At 45.6% G+C, this 27,746-nt stretch overlaps 1 protein-coding gene across 5 annotated transcripts in view; it reads right to left on the bottom strand.

Moving 5' to 3' along the window:
- LOC115162467 (AT-rich interactive domain-containing protein 1B) overlaps window positions 1-24,771 on the bottom strand; it is a 227,254-nt gene extending 202,483 nt beyond the window's left edge. For all 5 annotated transcript variants that reach the window (XM_029713784.1, XM_029713786.1, XM_029713789.1 and 2 more), the window contains exon 1: window positions 23,189-24,771. In XM_029713784.1, coding sequence (XP_029569644.1) covers window positions 23,189-24,445 — 1,257 coding nt within the window. In that variant the 5' untranslated portion in view covers window positions 24,446-24,771. The remainder of the gene's footprint in view (window positions 1-23,188) is intronic.
- Between the last annotated feature and the right edge of the window lie 2,975 nt (window positions 24,772-27,746).

Genomic DNA, 27,746 nt, shown 5'->3' with positions numbered 1-27,746 from the left:
CAGATATAGAGGTAGAGAGAGAGAGAGAGAGAGAGGAGGCAGATAAGAGTGTGTTGTCATGCAGGCAGGCAGGCAGGCAGCAGCAGTAACATCATACTATTGTGTTGAGATCATGCTGGTAATTGCTCTCCCTGGTGTTAGGAAGCTGAGGCTGCTAAGGTGCCAGTCGGTGAGAGTGCCCTCCGCATTTAACACCAATATTTACAACACATCCCTGTGCGTCTGCGAACGCATCCCCCCTGCGCTAAGGAAAAGTGGCTGAGCGTTTGGTTCCTCACGGCGAGCACGCAGCCGTCATTAGAGCAGGCAACAGAGGAGGGATGGAGGGGGGCGAGGGGGAGAGAGGGAGGGGAGGGGAGCTCATCTGTCTGAGGAGAGATTGGGGTCAGACGATGGCAGGAACTCTTTTCCTCCTGGAAAAAGACTGAGACTGAGGGGGAAAAAAAGCTCAATGACAAAACGAGAGGTGTGCGACGACGGACACACGCCAGCACAGAATGAAAACAAATAAAGAACTTAACAGAAAGAGACACATTCAAAACAGCTTGGACCCAAACAACTTGGACGAAGATTCTGCCAACAACCAGCCCAGCTCTCGCCACACCAGATCCATGCCAGTATCCTGTATCCCTCGCCAGTCAGTCAACAGTAATGAATTGTCAGTGTTATGCCAGGTCTGCAATGGTAGTGCCACTGCCAGCAGATGCACCCATTCATTCTACCGTTAAATCCTCAGAGCCACATAAATAGATGATGAGACCTATCTCTGCTGTCTGGCTGGCCGGCTAGCTGGTGTCTGAGGAGTCTTACAGGAGAGCTAATATTGATGTAGAGGAGGAGGAAGAGGAGGCGGACGCTGCCTGTCTCTCCCAGCCTCTCTGAGGAGCTGGCCTGCGCTGTGTTGGAGTGCTAGACTCTTCACTTCCTGTCAGCAGAAACCCTGAGAAAGAGCTTCAGCCGCCACACAGTTATTTCATGTAAGGGAGGGCAGTCGTGGCACGAGAGGAATGTGCTCCGCTTTCCTCCCAGTCAGTCAGAGACGGAGAGCCAGGCAGGCCAGGCAGAGAGGCATGCTGCTGGAGAGATGAGACGTCGAGCCGGACGGCCCCAGCCATATGAAAGAGGGGAAAACACAACAATAACTCCATTGCTCCAGGGAGGATAGGAGGCTACAGTGAGGGAAAAAAGTATTTGATCCCCTGCTGATTTTGTACGTTTGCCCACTGACAAAGAAATGATCAGTCTATAATTTTAATGGTAGGTTTATTTGAACAGTGAGAGACAGAAAAACACAAAAAATACAGAAAAACGCATGTCAAAAATGTTATAAAATGATTTGCATTTTAATGAGGGAAATAAGTATTTGACCCCTCTGCAAAACATGACTTAGTACTTGGTGGCAAAACCCTTGTTGGCAATCACAGAGGTCACACATTTCTTGTAGTTGGCCACCAGGTTTGCACACATCTCAGGAGGGATTTTGTCCCACTCCACTTTGCAGATCTTCTCCAAGTCATTAAGGTTTCGAGGCTGACGTTTGGCAACTTGAACCTTCAGCTCCCTCCACAGATTTTCTATGGGATTAAGGTCTGGAGACTGGCTAGGCCACTCCAGGACCTTACTGTGCTTCTTCTTGAGCCACTCCTTTGTTGCCTTGGCCGTGTGTTTTGGGTCATTGTCATGCTGGAATACCCATCCACGACCCATTTTCAATGCCCTGGCTGAGGGAAGGAGGTTCTCACCCAAGATTTGACGGTACATGGCCCCGTCCATCGTCCCTTTGATGCGGTGAAGTTGTCCTGCCCCTTAGCAGAAAAACACCCCCAGAGCATAATGTTTCCACCTCCATGTTTGACGGTGGGGATGGTGTTCTTGGGGTCATAGGCAGCATACCTCCTCCTCCAAACACGGCGAGTTGAGTTGATGCCAAAGAGCTCCATTTTGGTCTCATCTGACCACAACACTTTCACCCAGTTGTCCTCTGAATCATTCAGATGTTCATTGGCAAACTTCCGACGGGCATGTATATGTGCTTTCTTGAGCAGGGGGACCTTGCGGGCGCTGCAGGATTTCAGTCCTTCACGGCGTAGTGTGTTACCAATTGTTTTCTTGGTGACTATGGTCCCAGCTGCCTTGAGATCATTGATGATCATTGCAACTCCACGAGGTGAGATCTTGCATGGAGCCCCAGGCCGAGGGAGATTGACAGTTCTTTTGTCTTTCTTCCATTTGCGAATTATCGCACCAACTGTTGTCACCTTCTCACCAAGCTGCTTGGCGATGGTCTTGTAGCCCATTCCAGCCTTGTGTAGGTCTACAATCTTGTCCCTGACATCCTTGGAGAGCTCTTTGGTCTTGGCCATGGTGGAGAGTTTGGAATCTGATTGATTGATTGCTTCTGTGGACAGGTGTCTTTTATACAGGTAACAAACTGAGATTAGGAGCACTCCCTTTAAGAGTGTGCTCCTAATCTCAGCTCGTTACCTATATAAAAGACACCTGGGAGCCAGAAATCTTTCTGATTGAGAGGGGGTCAAATACTTATTTCCCTCATTAAAATGCAAATCAATTGATAACATTTTTGACATGCGTTTTTCTGGATTTTTGTTGTTGTTATTCTGTCTCCCACTGTTCAAATAAACCTACCATTAAAATTATAGACTGATCATTCCTTTGTCAGTGGGCAAACGTACAAAATCAGCAGGGGATCAAATACTTTTTTCCCCCTCACTGTATTTGTTTATCAAAAAAATCTGCAGTGTTTTTTTTTCTCTCTCTTTAGAGACCAGGCCCGCCATAAACACTGATATTAAATATACACTAGTTATTCAGGGGAATTACCATCTAGGCTAATAGAATGGTCTGGAAGGGGAAGTAATAGTTTACGGCTCCAATAACTATAAATGAGGCAGAATTATCAAGCGTGTTTATGAATTAGCAATGGCTATTCCCCGGTAATGTGTTCAGAGAAGGGGAAAAATACATAAGTGAATATTAAGAGGAGCAATAGATACACAAATGAAGCTAAAGGCTCCTCTGGGCAGAACTATACTCTCTCCTTCATCCATCAGCCTCTCTGTGTCTAGCTGTAATAATAAACAGGCTATTCTGCTGCCGCCGTAACCACAGAGCAAGACGAGCATGGCCTCAAGTAGAGGATTAGGAAAATGGAAGACTGCGCACTACTACAGTATAAAACATGCCCCTTAATTATAATGGCAATGTTTTAACCCTTAGGTATTCATCAATCCATTTGGCGTACCACGTTCCATCACTTCTCAAGTACAGCATTCAAAGCCATGGTGCGGTCCAAGAGAATCACCAATTCTCTACGGGGAATGGCAGAATGTCGTCGTGCTCTGTGTTTTGGGCCCCAGCCCAGTCCTCTCTGGATATCCATGTTTTCAGCGGAGCCATCAATTACTTATAAAACAACAAACAGATATCCTGACCTTCTATCCTCAGGCGGCTATTAGATACTCATTAAAAGTCACCTGAAACAATTTAAACCAAATTGATTTCATTATCGGACTCCTCACAGCGACTGTCTGATAGCTCAGCGGGAAATTTACAAAGTTAATTGGAAAATAATATATTTTCATTATTTTTTTTATTTTCCTTCATAAATGCGCTGGCTGCTGTTCGTGTATAACTGCCAGGACATTGTATGGATGAGGCAACAGCAGGCTGGTGAATTGATCGCAATGCACACTGCATTCAGACATTGAGGCTGGATGGAGAGGGGGTTGGAGAGGGTGTGTGTGTGTGTGTGTGTGTGTGTGTGTGTGTGTGTGTGTGTGTGTGTGTGTGTGTGTGTGTGTGTGTGTGTGTGTGTGTGTGCGTGTAACAATAAACCTGGTCCCCCCGTCACCCCCCTCCCAAGCAGCACAAGGCAAAAGCGTCAGGGGGTTGATTGTCCTCATAAAGCCTTGTGCCCCTGGCTGAATGGGCTGGTCGACCTAGGAGTGCCCCGGAAATGGGCTGGCTGTGACTCCCACAGCCTCTCCAGGCCACCCCAGGTCAGCGTGCTCAGCCCAGGCCGCTTCCAATCACTTAAGACCTCTGAATCTATCAGCAAGCTGGATGAGAATATGGGCTGGTGGTGCTGAGCAATCAGTGACAGCTGGCCTAAAGCCTAATGCATGTCCAGGCTCCAGCCACCCACCCAGGCTCCAGCCACCACACACCCAGGCTCCAGCCACCCACCCAGGCTCCAGCCACCACCCACCCAGGCTCCAGCCACCCACCCAGGCTCCAGCCACCACACACCCAGGCTCCAGCCACACACCCAGGCTCCAGCCACCACACACCCAGGCTCCAGCCACCACACTCCCAGGCTCCAGCCAGCACACACCCAGGCTCCAGCCACCCACCCAGGCTCCAGCCACCACCCACCCAGGCTCCAGCCACCACCCACCCAGGCTCCAGCCACCCACCCAGGCTCCAGCCACCACACACCCAGGCTCCAGCCACACACCCAGGCTCCAGCCACCACACACCCAGGCTCCAGCCACCACACTCCCAGGCTCCAGCCACCACCCACCCAGGCTCCAGCCACCACACACCCAGGCTCCAGCCACCACCCACCCAGGCTCCAGCCACCCACCCAGGCTCCAGCCACCACACACCCAGGCTCCAGCCACCCACCCAGGCTCCAGCCACCACCCACCCAGGCTCCAGCCACCACCCACCCAGGCTCCAGCCACCACACACCCAGGCTCCAGCCACCCACCCAGGCTCCAGCCACACACCCAGGCTCCAGCCACACACCCAGGCTCCAGCCACACACCCAGGCTCCAGCCTAACACCCAGGCTCCAGCCACACACCCAGGCTCCAGCCACACACCCAGGCTCCAGCCACACACCCAGGCTCCAGCCTAACACCCAGGCTCCAGCCACACACCCAGGCTCCAGCCACCCACCCAGGCTCCAGCCACCCACCCAGGCTCCAGCCACCACACACCCAGGCTCCTGCCACCACACACCCAGGCTCCAGCCAGCACACACCCAGGCCCCTCTCAGCCTGAAGAAGGGCCACTAAAGCCTAAGGCTGTGGAACAGTTAACTAATGCTTTATTCATAAACACTTACACTGTCAATATGCGCCCTGCTCTGGACAAACAATTAGGTGGCAGAAAGAATCACCTTCATTTCTGTTACTTTTAATAGACTTCAACCATAACACATTTTATTGCTGTGTTTTTAAAGCATAGACATATTAAAGCACTGAGAAAGTCCAAAGCAAATCCTTAAATTGCACTGCTCAGTCTGTTTCATTTTACCATGTGTATTTGTCTTGGACAGTGGACAGACACTTGGCAATACTTATACTGTAGGTGGAATGTGTTGTTTGATCCATAGATAGAAAGAGAATAATAGGGAGAGGAGTCCGTCTTACACTATTTATTCTAATAGTCTCAGTACGCCCAATACAGACCCAGCAGTAAGCTACACACCCAACACAAATGGTTTAGGTCTCACCATAAGGGTTCCCATTTTTCCCCATGGAGCTCAAACTCTCTATCTAACCTCAAAGCCAACACTATTGTCAAGTCACAGAGAAGGCAGACGTTTTATGGAGGGCAGCCCCGTCCCGGAGCTTTGATCCAGCAGGCCAGACAGGGGTTGTAGTGCAGGCAGGCAGGCAGCCCATCTGGGAGGCAGCAGGGGTAAATGGAAGCACATTGAGCTGCTTTTACAGTTTAAACTCTTTAGGGATAGGGGGCAGCATTGGGAAGTTTGGATGAAAAGCGTGCCCAGAGTAAACTGCCTGTTACTCAGGCCCAGAAGCTAGAATATGCATATAGATTTGGATAGAAAACACTCTAAAGTTTCCAAAACTGTTAAAATAATGTCTGTGAGTATAACAGAACTCATATGGCAGGCGAAAACCTGAGAAAAAAATCCAACCAGGAAGTGGGAATTCTGAGGTTTGTAGTATTCAAGTGAATGCCTATCGAATATCCAGTGTCTGTGGGGTCAGATTGCACTTCCTAAGGCTTTCACTAGATGTCAACAGTCTGTAGAAATTGTTTCAGGCTTCTACTGTGAAAGGGGAGCGAATAAGAGCACTCTAAGCAGATGGCCCAGCTGAAAGCCTTTAGTTTAGTCATGCGCGTGGCCGTGAGCGCGAGCTCCGTTCCCTTTCCTTTCTAATGAAAACAGTATTGTCCGGTTGAAACATTATTGAATATTTATGAAAAAAACACCCTAAGGATTGATTAGAAACATCGTTTGACATGTTTCTACGAACTCAAATTGAACTTTTTTGACTTTTTGTCTAGACTTTGTGCCCGCGCTTTGTGCATTTGGATTACTGGACTAAACGCGCAGGAAAAAAGGAGGTATTTGGACATAAAGATGGATTAACAAGAAGTGTATCTTTAATCGTATGTATAACACTTGTATCTTATATCAATATTTATGATGAGTATTTCTGTAATTTGATGTGGCTCTCTGCATTTTCACCGGATGTTTGTTTGAGACAATGCATTTCTGAACATAACACGGCAATTTCAAATTAGGTTTTTGGACATAAAGATTAACTTTATCGAACAAAACAAACATTTATTGTCTAACATGGAGTCCTGGGAGTGCCATCCGGTGAAGATCATCAAAGGTTAGGGATTAATTTTAACGCTATTTCAGACTTTTGTGACACCTCTCCTTCTTTGGAAAATGGCTGTATGGTTTTTTGTGGCTTGGCGCTGACCTAACATAATCGCACGGTGTGCTTTCACCGTAAAGCCTTTTTGAAATCGGACACTGTGGTTGGATTAACGAGAAGTTTATCTTTAAAATGGTGTATAATACTTGTATGTTTGAGGAATTTTAATTTTGAGATTTCTGTTGTTTGAATTTGGTGCCCTGCAATTTCACTGGCTGTAGGCCAGGTGTTCCTCTAGCGGAACCCCCTTCCCAGAAAGGTTAAAGGCTCTGAGCAAGCCGCCATTCCTCTACTAGGACCACTGGCTGAGGGCTCCACTCAAAACATACCTCAGTTAGATGGAGGCTTGGAGTCTACAGATAGTTCAATGTGTGTGTGTGTGTGTGTGTGTGTGTGTGTGTGTGTGTGTGTGTGTGTGTGTGTGTGTGTGTGTGTGTGTGTGTGTGTGTGTGTGTGTGTGTGTGTGTGTGTGTGTGTGTGTGTGTGTGTGAGTGTAGAGCAAAACAATATACAATTCATGTTATGGTCAATATCCAATAGCTTTCAAGTCAGTCACAAGTGACAATATAAAAACAAAATGTCAATCTCTCTGAGGAAACATGGCTTTCTCTTCCATCCCTCACAAATTATTCATGACAAAAGCTCAATTTATTCATTCCATTCTGTTTACTTTATTACTCTACTTTTATTCTCCTTTTTTCGCATTTGTTTACAAGAATAAAATCCTGATAGAATGATCCTCTCCACAAGTAAAATAAATCACAGCACTCACACATCATTCAAATTCAAAGAAACATCTAAATTATAGATGGCCCTTTTCCCCCAAATATGCATTTCATTAGCATTTCCTGCCTCGCGTTCTATCTCCTCCACATGTGGGAAGGAGGGAGAGATGGAGGGAGGGAGGGAATGGGAGCAGGCTCACAGTAAAGCAGGACGTGTCCTCTTTCCCAGGCCTAATTTAGGATTCAATTACAATACTCTTTAAAAGCGTCGACTTCGCAATTAATTATTTTAAGATTAGCCTGACAGTAATGGGCTTGCCACCAACGCTTCCCGACGCAAGACGCCTCAGCTCTCCTTGTTGCCTCTCTCTCTCTCTCTCTCTCTCTCTCTCTCCAGAAAAAACATAGATATATAAATCAGTCTGCTACCCTTCCCTCCCTCTCTGTCCTTTCTTTTTTACACATTGTTGTGTTATATTCTGTTTTTACCTCCGCTTTCTCTCCCGCTCGCTCTCCTTGGCACACGATTGATATTACTATGCTGGGCTGCTTTTATGAGCCACTGGGGCCCGCCGTCAGCCCCAGCCCGGGGAAAAACGCTGACGGATGGCCCCTCTGCCGCCGCCCGCCACCCGCCTGCCGCTGCGAGGCGTAAGCAAAAAAACGTCCTCCTCCACTTTGATTGGAGGCAAGTGAAGCATTTCTCTTCTCTGCGTCTGCAGCCTTTCTCCTCTCTCTCTCTCTCCCTTCTCTCCACTGCCCCCCCCCCTTCTCTCTTTATTTCTCGCTGCCTGCCTGCAGCCTGTGCGCTTGGAAATGAATGTCTTTCCCCCCCTCGGCATCAACCAGCCCCTATTCTGTTTATTTAAATATTTGATATGTAAGCAGTCATAAAATAAGTGTCATAACACGGGGAGAATGATATGTGGAAAGGCCATTATGCATAATGCTTTCTGATGCACACAGGGCCCATAGTTTAGCCCAATGGTACACGTGACAGGCCTGAGCAGGGAACCAACAGGGAATAGATGGGGCGGAGGCGCCCGACATGCAGAAACCAGAGCTAGCTGCATGCCCAACTAAACATCAGCACAGGCAGAAGGCAGGGGGACCCTAACACTGGGAGAATAGGGCCTCTCTCAAGCACTATTTACCCCTGAAATACACATTCACAGGACTCCACAATACCCATACATTAGGACATATGACATCATCTGTGTCCTCTTCTGTAATCTGAGATTCTTCTGCTCGATCTAATCGATCTGCCAAGTGACAGAAACCTCTTCGTTTTCCTGCTCCTTAGTGCCACTCTGAACAATGTAATATTGACCCACCTGAATTTCCCAGTTGGACAGCAGCAGTGCTCTCATTGGAGAAGGCTCATCTTAGGAGCACAATCACTTCCCTATCGCCCTCTCCTTTGTGCCCGGCCTCATTTCCCTCTCATTTCTCCAAGTGGCGGATGATTTTTATCGTTCTACATGTGCAACACCCAGAGGAGTACAGCTGTTTCAATTTCACCACATAATGATGAAGATATGAAGGGAGAAATGAAGTAAATGCATCTCACAGCAGACCCAAGTCATAACAGAGTACAAATAAGGGGCCCTGATTGGTAAAAAACAGAGAGACGCCTCTGACCCTGGATTTCTACTACATCCCAACATACTATATAAACATTGAAAGTGCAAATCAGCATAGAAATCCATGGCCTAATTAAGAAAAGAAGGGAATGTGAGGATGTTCGTTAAGGCGATGGCATTGGCCTGGCATTTCAAACATTCTCTCTTTAACAAGCGCTCATTATGCCACAGGGCTGAGGGTTAGGGGTCACAGGTCAACAAGGGGTGTTCCCACTGACCCCCAAACCACAGTGACTCGCCAAACACACACACACACACACACACACACACACACACACACACACACAAACAGGCTAAGGACCTCCAGAGCCCAGGTCCCCTCGTCCTCCAGCTCTTCTCGTCCTCCAGCTCTTCTCGTCCTCCAGCTCTTCTCGTCCTCCAGCTCTTCTCGCCCTCCAGCTCTTCTCGCCCTCCAGCTCTTCTCGCCCTCCAAGCTCGTAACTATTTCTAATTGAACTGATTGTCTTATTTCCTCCTCTCCTATGATGGAACTATTCATCTTTGATGGTTAATGAGTGCAGCAGGCAGCACGGTCATCCAGTAACTAACTACAGCGCTGAAGGTCAACCCCAAAGACTGGCTGACTGACCGGGGAGGAGGACGGAGAGGAGAGTTGACAACATTCTAGGAAAGAGAGCGAGAGCGATAGTAGAGGACAGAGGGTGAGAAGGGTAGAGAAAGACGAGAGAGAGAAGAGCGAGCGAGAGAGAGACAGAGAATGAGAGGGACAGTGGGAGACAGAGGCAAGACATTCTAGAAATGCTTTCCCTTCAGATTGCAGCCACCACTAAAGCTATGTCTGCAATTCTGTCGATGTCGCTGGATGTTCACGAATTTTCGGAGAAATGTGCATGTCTGTGATTTCCAACACATAAACAAATAGCCACACACGCAGTGAAAAGAAACGATGAGATTTCGGTATTAAAAGCATTCTCTTCAAGTCAACTCCATTTAGGTCAAATGTCAAATGTGTCTGGGTGTGATCATCACGTGCCACCACACCAGTCTGAATACACCCAGGTCCCTTCTAACCCAGAGCATGACACAGCCTCCCTACTGGGCAGAGCAGCCCGCTGTTAGCCCAACTATGGATTATGCTAATGTCATCTACATCAGAGCAACCAGCATGCCCTCTAACATACAGCTGACATTATGGTAACCTTTGTACATGTTGACTCAACAATACCAATGGATGTTCATCAAGAAGACACAGCATGGTATGGCGGAGGGAGGCAGTGCTACAGCAAGTCTCTGTTTCATGTTAGCTTTTAGCGAAACTATGCCAGAAACTCTGCTTTTGCATTCAATTTGAAATCAGTTGTAGGTGCTTCTGCTAAAACAATATATTTTCAGTGTAACTACAGTGTAGGTACAAACCGGTTAGTGAATTGACATATTGATCTATCTGCAAGCGTATTTTCAAACAAAACCTTCCCTTACTCCCAAATTATTTCTCAAGATTGCACAGAAATACTTGAACGGGTTTACTGAGTTTGTTTGCGGGCTCACTTACAGAGACACGGCGTCCATATTTTCTTGTGCTTTTGTGCTGATGTCCAGTCAGCCAGTGTTTCTGTGTCATACGGTGTGTTAAAGATCTAGATGATATTATTACAGTCTTGATTGGTGTAAATGACAGCCTGTTCTGACAGAGGTGGTCAACACAGTCCCGCATCTCACCACAGACTCTAAATCGTCCTTATCATCATCATCATTATCATCATCATCATCACCTTCACATACGGTCACCAAAACAATGGTAACAGTTGAATATTGTTCATCAGACACATAAAACGTCATGGAGACGAACAAACTGCCTGCCAGACTGCTATGTCTGGATGTGACAGACGAACAAACTGCCTGCCAGACTGCTATGTCTGGATGTGACAGACGAACAAACTGCCTGCCAGACTGCTATGTCTGGATGTGACAGACGAACAAACTGCCTGCCAGACTGCTATGTCTGGATGTGTCCACAGCAGCCAGGCGGAGAAGTGTGCCGATCATCACACACACACACACACACACACACACACACACACACACACACACACACACACACACACACTAAGTGAGTGCCGGCCTATCATCTAGCATTCTCCCCTTGGGCTAAGGGGAAGGGGATGATGTCAGAATGATACTGATATACTCTGTGTATAAATATTGTAGCATACAAACACCTCTCGCTTTTCTCCTCTCCATGAACCCCCTGCCTCTCTCCTGTACTTAGGCAGAGGGAGAGAGAGAGGAAGAGGCAGCAAACGAAGAGAGAGATGCAGAGGGGAGGATATAGAGGTAGAGACAGCCCCACTGGGGTATATCCCCTCTTTTCGACTCCCTTTAACCTTCCACTGGAGGACCACATGCTCAGAAACCACCCAGGAGATCAGAGAATAGAGGAGAGGAGAGGGGGAGCAAGAGGGGGCTAGTGGGGGAGACAGGCTGGCTGGAACAATAACAAGAAATAGAGAAAGAGAAATCCCTTTTCCTCTGAGAGGAGGGGGTAGTGTGTGCTCTGCTCTCCTCCCATTCACCGGCCGCACATGGCTAATTTGCATGTGTGAAGGTCAGGGGGATTGTGGGAGGTGAGTGAGGCCACCGACCTGGCTCCCTGCCCAGCCCAGCCCAGCCCTCCCCTCCCGCCAGCCAGCCAGCCAGGCAGCCTGCCACACACACAGCACCCCACCGCTGGAGGGGAATAGGATAGCTCCAGGGTACCAGAATGAGAGGGGCTGAAATCACCCGACCAACCACTCTGGTCGTAAACACATATTACTGTATAATCATCCCTTTCTTTTGACTTGGAGAGGCTGGGGCAAGTTTCACATGGAGGGCTATAAATACTCTGACATTTCCCCTGTTCACAACTCCCTCTCTCAGTCTCTGAAGTCAGCCCCATGCCTCAGTAGCCCTGTGTGAGTTCAAATGCTGCTGTCGCTCGCCCCTATATTTCCATCCTTTTCCGATTGCCTCACACTCTCTCTCTCTCTCTCTCTCTCTCTCTCTCTCTCTCGCTCTCTCTCTCTCTCTCTCTCTCTCTCTCTCTCTCTCGCTCTCTCTCTCTCTCTCTCTCTCTCTCTCTCGCTCTCTCTCCACAGAAAAGACACCATGAGAACTGGAAGGAAAGGCGGCCAAAGAGGAGTTGGCTTTGGGGATGACCAGTGAAATATACCTGCTGGAGCGCGCGCTACGTGTGGGTGCTGCTATGGTGACCAGTGAGCTGAGATAAGGCAGGGCTTTACCTAGCAAAGACCCTAACCCCGAGCCGAGGTAAAGTTAGCCACAACAAATTGGAATTTGTATAATGGATACAAATGCGTTATACAGAAGGAAAAGCATGGCATGCACATGAAATGCATTGTGATGAAAATCGTGTAATACACATGAAAAGTTGTTGTCTTAGCTCTCCTGAGCAACACCTGTGTTTGCTTTATGCCTCTCTCTACTGCTGTCTTGGCTAGTTCTTACTGTTTTATTTCACTGTAGAGCCCTCAGTCCCGCTCAAAATGCCTTAGTTAGCTCTTTTGTCCCACCTCATACACATGCGGAGACCTCACTTGGCTTAACTGGTGCCTCCAGAGATGAAACCTCTCTCATCATCACTCAATGCCTAGGTTTACCTCCACTGAACTCACATCCTACCATACCATTGTCTGTACATTATGCCCTGAATCTATTCTACCATGCCCAGAAATCTGCTCCTTTTATTCTCTGTCCCCAACACACTAGACGACCAGTTCTTATAGCCTTTAGCCATACCCTTATCCTACTCCTCCTCAGGTCTTCTGGTGATGTAGAGGTTAACCCAGGCCCTGTAGCCCCCAGTTCCACTCCTATTCCCCAGGCGCTATCTTTTGTTGACTTCTGTAACCTTAAAAGCCTTGGTTTCATGCATGTTAACATCAGAAGCCTCCTCCCTAAGATTGTTTTATTCACTGCTTTAAGCACACTCCACCAACCCTGATGTCCTAGCCGTGTCTGAATCCTGGCTTAGGAAGGCCACCAAAAATTCTAAAATGTCCATCCCCAACTACAACATTTTCTGCCAAGATAGAACTGTCAAAGGGGGTGGAGTTGCAATCTACTGCAGAGATAGCCTGCAGAGTTCTGTCATGCTATCCAGGTCTGTGCCAAAACAGTTTGAGCTTCTACTTTTAAAAATCCACCTTTCCAGAAATAAGTCTCTCACTGTTGCTGCTTGTTATAGACCCCCCTCAGTCCCCAGCTGTGCCCTGGACACCATGTGTGAATTAATTGCCCCCATTTATCTTCAGTTTGTACTGTTAGGTGACCTAAACTGGGATATGCTTAACACCCCAGCCGTCCTACAATCTAAGCTAGATGCCCTCAATCTCACAGAAATCATCAAGGAACCTACCAGGTACAACCCTAAATCCGTAAACACGGGCACCCTCACAGATATCATCCTGACCAACCTGCCCTCTAAATACACCTCTGCTGTCTTCAACTAGAATCTCAGCAATCACTGCCTCATTGCCTGCGTCCGTAATGGGGCCGCGGTCAAACGACCACCCCTCATCACTGTCAAACGCTCCCTAAAACACTTCAGCGAGCAGGCCTTTCTAATCGACCTGACCCGGGTATCCTGGAAGGATATTGACCTCAGTCCGTCAGTAGAGGATGCCTGGTTATTCTTTAAAAGTGCTTTCCTCACCATCTTAAATAAGCATGCCCCATTCAAAAAATGTAGAACTAAGAACAGATATAGCCCTTGGTTCACTCCTGTCTTGACTATCATTATACAAGGCGAGACCCAGATGCAGACACAGGAGGCAGATGGTTGGAATTTAATCCAAAAAGGAGTAGGCAAGAGAATGGTCGTGGACCGGCAAAAGGTCAAAACCAGTCCAGGAGGTACAGAGTGGCAGACAGGCTCGAGGTCAAGGCAGGCAGAATGGTCAGGCAGGTGGGTACAGAGTCCAGAAACAGACAAGGGTCAAAACCGGTAGGACTAGAAAAAGGAGAATAGCAAAGGCAGGAGAACGGGAAAAAACGCTGGTTGACTTGGAACATACAAGATGAACTGGAACAGAGAGACAGGAAACACAGGGATAAATACACTGGGGAAAACAAGCGACACCTGGAGGGGGTGGAGCCAATAACAAGGACAGGTGAAACAGATCAGGGTGTGACATTGACTGCCCTTGACCAGCACAAAATCATCATGTGGCGTACTGCATTAGCATCGAATAGCCAACGCGATATACAACAGGCAGTTAGGAAAGCAAAGGCTAGCTTTTTCAAACAGAAATTTGCATCCTGTAGCACAAACTCAAAAAAGATCTGGGACACTGTAAAGTCCATGGAGTATAAGAGCACCTCCTCCCAGCTGCCCACTGCACTAAGGCTGATGAATCTACGATAATCGAGAATTTCAATAAGCATTTTTCTACAGCTGGCCGTGCTTTCCACCTGGCCACCCCTACCCCGGTCAACAGATCTGCACCCCCCACAGCAACTTGCCCAAGCCTCCCCCATTTCTCCTTCACCCAAATCCAGATAGATGATGTTCTGAAAGAGCTGCAAAATCTGGACCCCTAGAAATCAGCTGGGCTAGACAATCTGGACCCTCTCTTTCTAAAATTATCCGCTGCAATTGTTGCAACCCCTATCACTAGCCTGTTCAACCTCTCTTTCGTATCGTCTGAGATCCCTAAAGATTGGAAAGCTGCCGCGGTCATCCCCCTCTTTAAAGGAGGAGACACTCTAGACCCAAATGGTTACAGACCTATATCTATCCTACCCTGCCTTTCTAAAGTCTTCGAAAGCCAAGTTAACAAACAGATCACCGACCATTTCGAATCCCACCGTACCTTCTCTGCTATGCAATCTGGTTTCCGAGCGAGTCATGGGTGCACCTCAGCCACGCTCAAGGTCCTAAGCGATATCATAACCGCCATTGATAAAAGACAATACTGTGCAGCCGTCTTCATCGACCTGGCCAAGGCTTTCGACTCTATCAATCACCTCATTCTTCTCGGCAGACTCAATAGCCTTGGTTTCTCAAATGACTGCCTCGCCTGGTTCACCAACTACTTCTCAGACAGAGTTCAGGGTGTCAAATCGGAGGGCCTGTTGTCCGGACCTCTGGCAGTCTCTATGTTGGTGCCACAGGCTTCAATTCTCGGCCGACTCTTTTCTCTGTATACATCTCTTGCTGCTGGTGATTCTCTGATACACCTCTACGAAGACGACACCATTCTGTATACTTCTGGCCCTTCTTAGGACACTGTGTTAAAAAAAAGTCCAGACGACCTTCAATGTCATACAACACTCCTTCCATGGCCTCCAACTGCTCTTAAATGTAAGTAAAACTAAAAACCGATCGCTGCCCGCACCCGCCCGCCCGTCTAGCATCACTACTCTGGACGGTTCTGACTTAGAATATGTGGACAACTACAAATACCTAGGTGTCTGGTTAGACTGTAAACTCTCCTTCCAGACTCACATTAAGCATCTCCAATCCAAAACTAAATCAAGAATCGGCTTCATATTCCGCAACAAAACATCCTTCATTCATGCTGCCAAACATAACCTCGTAAAACTGACTATCCTACCGATCCTTGACTTCGGCGATGTCATTTACAAAACTCTACTCAACACTCTACTCAGCAAATTGGATGTAATCTATCACAGTGCCATCCGTTTTGTCATCAAAGCCCCATATACTACCCACCACTGCGAACTGTATGCTTTCGTTGGCTGGCCCTCTCTTCATAGTCGTTGCCAAACCCACTGGCTCCAGGTCATCTATAAGTCTTTGCTAGGTAAAGCCCCGCCTTATCTCAGCTCACTGGTCACCATAGCAGCACCCACCCGTAGCTCCAGCAGGTATATTTCACTGGTCATCCCCAAAGCCAACTCCTCCTTTGGCCGCCTTTCCTTCCAGTTCTCTGCTGCCAATGACTGAACCGAATTGCAAAAATCACTGAAGCTGGAGTCTTATATCTCCCTCACTAACTTTAAGCATCAGCTGTCAGAGCAGCTTACCGATCATTGCACCTGTACACAGCCCATCTGTAAATAGCCCACCCAACTACCTCATCCCCATATTGTTATTTTTTCTCCTTTGCACCCCAGTATCCCTACTTGCACATTCATCTTCTGCACATCTATCACTCCAGTGTTTAATTGCTAAATTGTAATTCTTTTGCCACTATGGCCTATTTATTGCCTTACCTCCCTAATCTTACTACATTTGCACACTGTATATAGACTTTTCTATTGTGTTATTGACTGTACGTTTGTTTATCCCATGTGTAACTTTGTGTTGTTTGTGTCGCACTGCTTTGCTTTATCTTGACCAGGTCGCAGTTGTGAATTAGAACTTGTTCTCAACTAGCCTACCTGGTTAAATAAAGGTGAAATAAAAAAAATAAAAAAAGTGTTAGGGTTAGTTAACATGCTAGCTAAGTTGTTAAAGGTTTAGGAGTTTGGTTAAAGGGTTATGGTTAGGGGAAGGGTTAGCTAACATGCTAAGTAGTTGCAAAGTAGCTAATTAGCTAAATGTATGATGAGATTTGAACACACAACCTTTGGGTTGCTAGATGTTCACGTTATACACCTACCTACCCATCCTCCCTGACCAACCTCGCTCTTATTGTTTCTGTCTTAAGTAACCTACTGTCTTTATCTGTAATTGAAATGCACTGTATGCAAAAAAATATATTTTAAGCAATTAGTGTCTATTTCACAATAATCTGTGATACTGGGTAGAATAAAGTTGCACCCTATGGTCCAAACAGCCAAAACCCAAACAAAAATAATACCGATTTAAAAATGTATATAATTAGAGAACTGCTCTGCTTCAAGTTATTTGTCTGCTAACCTTTGACTCTGTTTGTTGTAAGTGCATCACAGGGCCGAACAAAAAGCTACAATTATTTTATTAGCAGCTAATTATATGTACAGTTGACGACATGACTGGTCAGTTTTTTGTTGTGGCAAATCAGAATTAATTGGCATTTTAAGAAAACCACGGGCAGTCCCGGGATAACCTAGCTGCCAATTACGCTCCTGAGCATTGTGTTTTATCCTGCGAGATGAAAACCTGGGCCGTCTATCAGCCCCTTATCGGAAGCAACAGAGTACATTAACATTTCACTGTGTTGTTCCTAATCAGCCAGCGCTAGGCTGAACTAAACTGGGCTAGGAGAGCCTGAGATGTAAACAAACCAGCATAAACAAAGCATGGAGGACGAGCAAGGGAAGGAGTGAGCGCTGGAGTTAAGGCTGGTCTGGTATACTAGCACTGATGAGGCTACTTCTGTCTGAAACCAACTGCGCTGTCACACAAGCACACACCCACCCAATTAAATACAAAATAATGTGCACACAAGCCCAGACAGACAAGCAAGAATATGAACATAAAGCCAGACATACAAGGACACACAATCGAACACACTCACACATAAACTACTGAAAATAAGTGAGTAAAAAAAATCTGAAGACAAAAAGGCATAACTAGACAGAAAATAAAATAAGCAATGTTTCTTTATTGACTAAGGTGTTCTGATTGACCTATTTGATGAAGCACCGGCCCTGTGTATATGGACCACTACATGAACAGGCTCTCTGTTCCTCTTCCTGTTTCCTCAAACAAATTGGCCAGAGTAATTGAAAATGCGGGACAATGCCATTTAAATGAGAGAACAGCTTCAACTAGGGCTCACCTTCCTGTAGTGTGTGTGTGTGTGTGTGTGTGCGTGTGTGTGTGTGTGTGTGTGTGTGTGTGTGTGTGTGTGTGTGTGTGTGTGTGTGTGTGTGTGTGTGTGTGTGTGTGTGTGCGTGTGTGTGTCCCAGTCTGTATGTTGGTGGCTGGCCAGAAAAGAGAGAGGGAAACAGGCTTGTAAATGAGGAAAGTGTTCTCACACAGCTAGCTCCTGAAGAGAGGTAGTGTGGGGAAAATGAACTTGAAAGAGAGAGATTCTGCCGACAGTTGATTTAGGCGTGTTCAAACAAATACACACACAAACACACACACAATTTGAGGTGCATAAACACAGATCATGGGCCAATTTGGAGGATCCACACTAGACTGGTCCTGACACAAAACCCCTGTGGGTGAACTGAGGTACAGCTCACAGTCGATTACAAACCTGTTTTTCCACATGTATACAATATCTTTGTTGATATGGAACGGCAAACATACAACCTCTTCTCTGGGGTTGAAATTAAATACATTATAAACTGGGTGATTTGAGCCCTGAATACTGATTGGCTGACAGCTGTGGTATATCAGACCGTATACCATGGATATGACAAAACATTTATTTGTACTGCTCTAAATAGGTTGGTAGCCAGTTTATAATAGCAATAAGGCATTTCGGGGCTTTGCGTTGTGTCGTCCCAAGAGCAGCCCTTAGCCGTGGTATATTGGCCATATACCACACCCCCTTGTTCCTTATTGCTTAATCATACTATTGTATGAAAATAAATACATTATAACCTGAGTTCAATTACAAGCAACCTGTACATAACATATTGTACATTTTTATAATAATAAGATATATTTTTGAATTTATATCCTCTAGAGATATCTTCTGCCTGTAAATTAATGTGTATGATCTTGTGTATTTTTCTGCACCCATTATCCAATCTTTAACCCACAGAGGTCTTTAAATAATAGGGACAAATATCATTACTAAAATGTATTTACCAATTACAATTCGAAATGCGTTATTCTCTGAGGCTGAAGGAGAGGCTTATTATCTAAATGGCTGCACAGCTCGGCTACGGTATGTATCATATCCAATCATTACCTTCCAAGGACTAACTATTATTATAGCCACCGCAGTTCATAATGTTTGGATGGCATGGAAAATTGTAATAAATACACCATATCGCTATTCTGAAACCTGGCATAATCTTACAAATGACTTTGAATTATTTTCCTGTACAGTAATGTAAGACAAAATGGATGACAATGTGTGGTGTGTGATGAATTGTAGATACATAGCACAGCAGTTGTTGTGCATCCCAAAATATTAGCAACAATTCTGGAATGAAACCTACTGTGGCATGTGGTAATAAAGAGTATTACAAAATAGGCCTTCATATTTCCTAAATTATGACTGTAGTAAAACTACTTCAGACAAAGAATTTATGATCTGTTGAATGACATGTCTAAGATATAAAATATGGGCTATAATTACTATGGAATTACTAGGCTACTACAATGATAACGGTAATCCAAATCCCCCCATGCAAACAGGTCTTCCTGGGAACTACAGAAATGTACCGTTTTGTTTGGAAGAGGGAGACCGACCGAGAGCAGGCTACACCTCCACTTTGCCCTGGGGTCAAATATCTGGGACATATTCAGCAGAGCGCATCATTGAGAACAAAAATGCATTCACACATAATAACACAACCAGAGGCATACTGTTTGTATACCACTCTTCTTTATTCAATAGCTTAGAAGATAGGGCTGGGCGATATGACCTAAAAATCTGATCTAGATTTTTTGGTACGTTTTCTCTACATAAGCTTTGTTGCACAATTAAAGGTCAATACACTGCATTTCTAACAGTCAGGAAGAATCTAATAAATTATACCTAGGCTAAATATAAGCCTTCCACAACCATAAGACCCACTAATAATTAAATTATATTTTACCCCCAACTTTGTGATATCCAATTACGATCTTGTCTCATCGCTGCAACTCCCCAACGGGCTCAGGAGAGGCGAAGGTCGAGACATGCGAAACATGACCCACCAAACCGCTCTTCTTAACACATCGCCCGCTTAACCCGGAAGCCAGCTGCACCAATGTGCCAGAGGAAACACCATTCAACTGATGACTGAAGTCAGCCTGCAGGCGCTCGGCCCGCCACAAGGAGTCGCTAGAGCGCGATGGCCAAACCCTCCCCTAACTCGGACAACGCTGGGCCCTATGGGACTCCCGGGTCACAGCCAGTTGTGACACAGCCTGGGATCGAACCCTGGTCTGCAGTGACGCCTCAAGCACTACGATGCAGTGCCTTAGACCGCTGGCGCCACTCGTGAGGCATAATTTAATCATTTTTGTTTAACCTACTTTTTTTGCAATAATCACTGATCTGGCTTTCAAGTCTGTCTATGAAAATGCCCTTTTAGTTACAAAGTTAACCAGAACGATGCACATCCACTAATAATGACCAACTTGTTATAGCAGGAAATTTAACACAGGTCTCAAACAATCTCTCAAGCATAAGCCCACGTGCTAGTGAGTAGCCAGCTAATCTTTATATTTCAAGTCTAGCCAACGTGGATCTATTTGCTAACAATGTAGAACAGTTGAACTGTTATGAACACGGCCTGCTGTCTGTCTCCAACTGTTTGAACAACATAGCTTGTTCACTTTGTTAAGATATTGAAATCAAGTGGCCTTCCTGGATAAGAGGATGCTTATTTCTCAGCATGAGAACGAGTTGCCAATTCCTTATATAAATGCATATTTTTATGCTGATTGCACATTTATAAAACCCAGACTAACTCAGTTAGCAAAAAACAGTCTGTGAAGGGCCGGCTCTAGCCTTTTGGGGGCCTTAAGCACCCCCCCCCCCCCCACCAAGAGGGCATATTTTGTTTTGTGCTCCCCTCTTGACGGCAGAGAGAAAAATGACTCTCCCCTTTTTATTTATTTTTACATTGCTGCTACTCGCTGTTTATTATCTATGCATAGTCACTTTACCCCTACCTACATGTAATATTACCTCAATTACCTCGACTAACCTGTACCTCCACACATTGACTCGTTGCCGATACCCCCTGTATATAGCCTCGTTATTGTTATTTTATTGCATTCCTTTTTTTTTACTTTAGTTTATTTAGTAAATATTTTCTTAACTCTTATTTTTCTTAAAACTGCATTATTGGTTAAGGACTTGTAAGTAAGCATCTCACAGTAAGGTCTACACCTGTTGTATTCAATGCATGTGACAAATAAAATTTGATTTGCATTTTAAAGCACGTTTTCTGCAGTTATACACATTTTGCCATGTGGCAGAGAGAAAATTGAGCAATTTTATAACACATTTCATGCAATTCTATTCATTTTGCCATGTGGCAGAGAGACATTTTTGCAGTTTCAAAACATGTTTTCAGGAGTTCTACACATTTTGGCATGCGACAGAGAAATTTTAGCAATTTAATAACACATTTCATGCAATTCTACAAATTCCTGCCATGGGGCAGAAAGACATTTTTGCAGTTTTAAAGTGAATTTGCTACCCATTCTGCCATGGGGTGGAAGTACGTTTTTGCAGCGTTAAAGCAAATTTCCTGCAATTCTACACATTTTGCACATGACTTATGCCATGATATCTGAGTGATTGAATAACAATATCAATGTGGGCCCCCTGTAGGTCAGGGCCACTGGGCACGTGCCCTGCTTACCCGGTCGGTATTCGCCCATGATAACTGCAAGTTTAGATAACTGGCTAGACTAACTTAACAATCTAAAAATGGTTAGCTGACGTGGCTAATTGAGTGACTGTCAGTGACTGATAAAACAAGAGCAAAACCGCTAAAGCACAATAAAATATCGAACTGGCACCTTGTATATTCTGCTATTCTAACTTTCAACAGAAACTGAGCATTCATTTTCCACAACATGTTCATTCATACAGTACTCTCGTTTTCGTAGGGTCTGCTCTGTTCTACATTTTGGGGGTTGAGACATAAAAAGGGTATCATTAGAAAGGTTAAGTTCTCCTCTATTACAGTAAAATAACGTCTCTGTGTTTCAGTGTCCATTTGACCCATTCTGTCGGACCAAACCTAAAACGGAAATGGGGAGTTTAAACTGCTTGTTGTCAGAAAGGAATAAGTTATCTCTCCATCTTTATTGTGAGTGGCAGGGGGAGGGAGGGGCTTGGTGTCTGTGTGCAAGTGGGAAGGTGCACAGTGCACACAGCACAGAAGGAGCAAAGATGAGACCAAAAAAACAGAATGCTCATAAAAACAAACAAAAATAAAAACATAATTTGGAACAAAAAATAAAAACATAATTTGGAACATTGCGCTAAAACATAAAATCGAGTTAATCGAATTCATTCGATATATCGACCTGCCCTATTAGAAGACGACATTCTATCTGTAGGCATAGTTGTGAATGGTCCATCCCGCTCTCACCATGCCCCGGGTCGCGCACCTGGACAGAGGGTTCAGCTCGATTTACATTAGCAGCGCTCAGCACCCAGTGGGGAGATGGAGCGCCAATCAGATGGCAGATTTGATGTCAACTCAGAGGCAGCCGCCTGGAGAGTATTACAGCCACTTTACCTCCAATTCAAATTCCAAACCTTGCGATGGAGACCAATAGCGCAGGCGGACAGCGTGGTACACAGACACGTCTCGCCGTTGATAGTCATAGCGGATATTCTATTTGCGCAAACAGCGATTAATAATTAAAATATATTACATTTTGATGATAGCAATATGACATTATTGTAATTCAAACCAATATTAATGAATAAAGTCTATAATTCGACGAGAGCCTATACAGCGCGTCCTTCCAGAGGGCGTTTTGCAACGTGTCTCCAACCACGTCAGCAAGAGAGCGAATCTCCAACGCCATTAATTGTTTTTAATTTTAAAAATAATAATAGCATAATATCTTACACAAATAAAGCTCTTCAATTCAAAAGTCGGTGGTAAATAATAAACACATAGTGTAAGCAAATGCATTGCATCGATTTTAACCAAATAAATATGAATAATGATCATTTTACTCCGTTTTACGCGCCTTTACGCGCAAAATGATATTTAGTTCCCAAGCCTATATTTACGCTTCATGGACTAATAAATGAATTGTGTAAAATAGATGTTATGAATGACAATGTATTGCATACATACGTGACTGACAGGCTATTGTTTTTCTCGCAAGAGTGACCTTGAGCAGATCTGAAACGAGACACTATTCTCTTCTACAATTACTTTACCTGTCGATGAATATTAGACGTGCAATATTCACCAGCACACAGCATATTTATTTGAAGTCGGGAGGGACAAGTTATTACAGTGCAATAACACATGTAACCTAGGCCTAGTGCATTTCAACAACTCTGCCAGACGGCTCGTGACAGGTGTGACTCAGAGTGCCTCTCGAGTTAATGCGCTACAGCTGAGTTTGTAAAACTACTACTCACCTGTGGTCTGCTGATACCTTGCCCTCCGTTTCCGGGACTCATGGACGGGTGATTTCTCTGTTGCCCTGGCCAGCCATGGGTTGTGGAGCCATACTGTGAAGTCATGTCTTTGCCTAAGCCGATGCCAGCTTGTTGTTGTGCAGAGGGACTGTTGTAGTCTTGATGATAGCCACTGCCATAACCTCGCATCATTGGACTTGGAGACGTCAGCAGTTGGTTTAGAGTTGGGGTGGCTCCCGAGGGATGCTGAGTGTGTCCTGGGAATCTCTGAAAGCCCCCAACACTTCCGCCAGAACCGGAGGAAGCAGCTCCCATAGCAGCCTTGACATGGCCAGCTGGAGTGTTGCTGCCAGGGCCAATCAGCATGTTACTGCCCTGTCTGGACGGGGCCATCATACCGTAGCCCGCTCCACCGTAGCCCTGCCGGTAGCCAGGGTAGTGGTTGTACTGACTGTTGTGGTATCCTTCGTGGGAGTTGTGCACTGGGTCCATGTTGTTGGGTCCCGAGGAGTGCATCATCCCCATCCCAGTGGTTTGTCCGCCATGTTGATCATAGCAGGCCCCTACTCTGGAAGTGCCATAGTAGTTATTAAACTCTGAAATAGCGCTGGTCCCTCCTACGCTCTGGGGCTGGCCGCTGATGTCGGTCGTTGGTCCCACGTTGGCATGTTCATACCTGGCACCCATTCGCTCCCCTGGTTTACAGGTATGATCCCCTTCACCTTTACTCAGCATCTGCTGCTCTGTCTGGCTCGCCAAAACACCCCTCTTTCCTCCGTGGTGCTGATTCTCACTCTCTCCCCTTGTCGCCTGGCTGTTGTTGATGTTGTTACTTTGTATCTGGCGCTGCTGATGCTGAGGAAACGGGTTAAATTGTGACTGCTGTTGCGGCGGCGTGAGGTGCTGAGGGGGATCTCCACTCACATTTTTCTGTTTATGGTTTGCTATCAAACCCGTCTCCATTCCCTCCAGAGAGGTCGTCGAATTTGACGATGTTGTGATATTTCCACTCTCCTTCTCCCGTGTGTCAGAATTGTTATTCGGAGAAGTTGAATTGACCATGTTGAGCTCGTTTTGGTGGTGATGGTCTACATTATTCATTGTGTTAGTCCCATCTCCAGCTCCAAGCATTGCTCCAGATCTCGATATAGTTCCTCCTCCCGATTTCCCCGAATGTATCTCTTGACCCAAACTGCCAGACAATTTCTTTTTCTTATTATTAGTTGTCGTCGGTGCTGATGCCACTTGCGCAGCCATTGTCACTTAAACATGTCAGACAAGGACACTGACCCACGAGCAGAACACTCTCACACAACAACAAAAAACAGACACAGGAAAAAGTCAAGCAGGAAAAAAATCTTCAGTTGAAAAACGAAGCTATGTTCTAGCGCTGTAATGCTCGTAAAAATCCGCGGTGAAATGAGTCGCTGACAGCCGCGGCTGTGGCGCTGTCAGTGAGGCATCATGCTGAAAGTTTGTCGTCCAGGTTTAAATGAAACTTTTTTCCTCCAACCCGGATATGGGTAAGTGCATGTCTCCCGGAGCCCTTCTGGCCCAGCATGGCATGAGAGAGAGTAGGCTCCACCAGCTATTATCCCCCTCCAGGGTCCAACGCGCATCACAAGGAAAACCCGGACTGGAGTTTCCTATGTTATCAATCGAAGGAAAATCACTATTATTTTGCAATAGACAAATGTTGAATTATAGCATGGTATCAGGAGGAAATATTCCAATTGAAAAGAGGAATAGCTTACATAATATACTGCGTTTCATTTTATACCTATATTATGTTGCAACGTAGGCTAGGCCTATCTCTCAGAGTGTCTTGTGTGCTCTAAAGATGGGCAGCTCCATTTGAAATTCATGCCAAAACTCCAGATCTGGGTTTGAGTGTTGCCTGCTCTACTCCGCTCTACTCTCCCTCGGCTCAATCCAGTTTCTGCAGCTCTGAAAGACAGACACGCAACCACAGGAGCTGCTGAGCGCAATAATGTTGCCATCAGAATAAGTATGTAATCACACGCTGTAACTGCCCTAGTCGAGATGTGAAATGTAACCACATTAAGCAGTTATGAGCACATTGCTTTTTATCCTCTTGCTGTAGAACAGGCTCCAGAACTTAAACATGCGTGACGTCACTGCCCTTGCCTTATAGGGCCCTTTATGTTCGCCTTGTCTGTTCTCTCAGCTTGTTTTATTCTGGGTGAAATGTATACATTTATCTAACGATTTAACACATAAAGGGTCGCACCTGACAGTGCACAGGCCTTTAGAACAGAGTAACTACTAGTGGATTATCTGATGTAAGCCTCTTTTTGTATTTTCTTGGAAAACAGCATTCACAATAGTAAGTACTATGTAACAGAGTGCATTTACCATTCGTACTACAATATAATTGCATAAATTATTCCCTGGTAGTTCCCTACAATAATGACGGGGCCTATGTACTTAATGTAACATTTAGCTAAATATAGTAAAAGCTTTTGCTGTGAGAATCCTTTGGCTTTTACATAGGTAGAGGGAGAGCAGCTCACTTGACAGAGATTATTAACAGTGGAAACACTGTATAAGATTATTAACAGTGGAAACACTGTATAAAACAGATATGGAGACGGTTCATTACAGAAGTATGAGGACGATGATAGTAATAATGGTGAAGATTGACGCTGATGAGGATGACGGTAATAATGGTGAAGATTGACGCTGATGAGGATGACGGCACCCAATCGAGGAGCACATTTCTCGTAAACGCAAGGGTACTGTACATTATATCCCATGTCATTGCAAGCTTTTGAACGTGACATTTTGACCTGACTGCTCCGAGTGAATGAGACTCCTCTCCCTCGCTGTCATCTGCAGCTCCCATCGACAGCAGGGACCTAGAAAGACCCCTGGTGGAGACAGAGTGTAAGCACAAGTAGACTAATTAAAACAGTAAACAAGTAGCGGTGGTATGCGGTCTGATATACCATTGCTTTCAGCCAATCAGCATTCAATGCTCCAACGGCCTGGTTTAAAACACCATTTATAGAAATTCAGCCACTGTTTATAACATGGCACTATGAATAATGGAAAGGTAGGCTTACCTCCCTTGAATACACTCCAAACAGACACTCGTTGGAAAGCAGAAAAGTGAAAGCAAAATACATCAATAGAGTCTCTTCCCCATTAGTCCATATGGTAAAGAGTAACAGAGATTAGATCACGATAGTAAACTACACAGTCCTGACTCTATCTAGCATTTAGAACTGCCTGCCTGCCCAGACATCACAGCATCAAGAGCAGATGGTCGAGAAGAAACAGCTTGATCAGGTGACTCTAGGACACCCTGGGTAGAGTTCACCTTTACGTTGGTGTGTAGTTTGTGTGTATGTGTGTGTGTGTGTGTGTGTGTGAAGATTCGCAAGGACATTTTCTATGTAAATTGTCAGGATAGAAAAGCTGTCAATGCATATGGTGTCATGTATTGTTTATTACAACGGCATTGCCTATTGTTGTCTTACATGAGCATACGAGGAGGCGGAATCCAGCAAACAACACCACATTTTATGTGCAAACAGCTGCATCTGTTATGCTATGCATCTGGCTGTAACAGCGTTATCTTGAGGGTGTTACAGATCATTAAGAATATTATAGTTCATGGTGAAATATGTGGTGATATGACACATTGCTCTTGTATATGAAAGTGTTGCTTTGGGTGTGTCATGGTAGCTTTGCAACTAAAATATTCCACTCTGCTCATTATCAAGCGCACTGTTCTCGCATTAATCCGCAGACACACTGATCTGTTTGAATGGGAAGAGGAACAATGGCTCAGCGCATTTGCATTTATGTTTAATTTATAACTTTCAGGGCCTCCTGATGCAGCAAGATTGAAACAATAATTTCACAGAAACACAGTGAAGGGGAGGGGCCAAATTAATACAGATCTGGGTTTTAATGTATTTCTCAATGTCTGTGTGTACGTGTGTGTGTGTGTGTGTATGTGTGTGTGTGTGTGTGTGTGTGTGTGTGTGTGTGTGTGTGTGTGTGTGTGTGTGTGTGCGGGTGCGGGTGCGTGACAGATAGAGAGAGAACACACACACACACACACACACACACACAGAGAGAGAAACAAACAGGCGTAGGCCTTGAATCCATGGGGGGATAACATGCCACTATTCTAGTCTGTCAGGAGGCTGGGGGCTGTTCAGGGGGAATCTGCCGGGATCTTCCCCAGCAGTGAACACAGCACAGCAGCAGCACAAGCCTGCCTGCCTGGCCAAGCACAGAAATTGGGTCAGCCTGAAAAACAGCTCAGGATGCAGCCCTCTTCCACAGCGCCAGTATTTGAGTGTGTGTGTCTGTGTGTGTGTGTGTGTGTGTTTGTGTGCGCGCCCGCATTTGTGTGAATGTGTAAGAGGGAAACAGAGGGGTATGAGGTGTTTGCATGTGTCTCGATGTGCAAGAGATAGGAATAAAATGGCAGCCGTTTCTATGGGTCTTTTAGCACATGTAAAAAGCCAGCTTGCCATTGTGAGCACACCTTGGCTTGAGGAAGCGAGTCAGATTGATCCAT

Source organism: Salmo trutta, chromosome 25, assembly GCF_901001165.1.
Source record: "Salmo trutta chromosome 25, fSalTru1.1, whole genome shotgun sequence".
NCBI classification, from domain to species: Eukaryota; Metazoa; Chordata; class Actinopteri; order Salmoniformes; family Salmonidae; genus Salmo; species Salmo trutta.
This window is presented reverse-complemented; position numbering and strand designations above follow the sequence as displayed.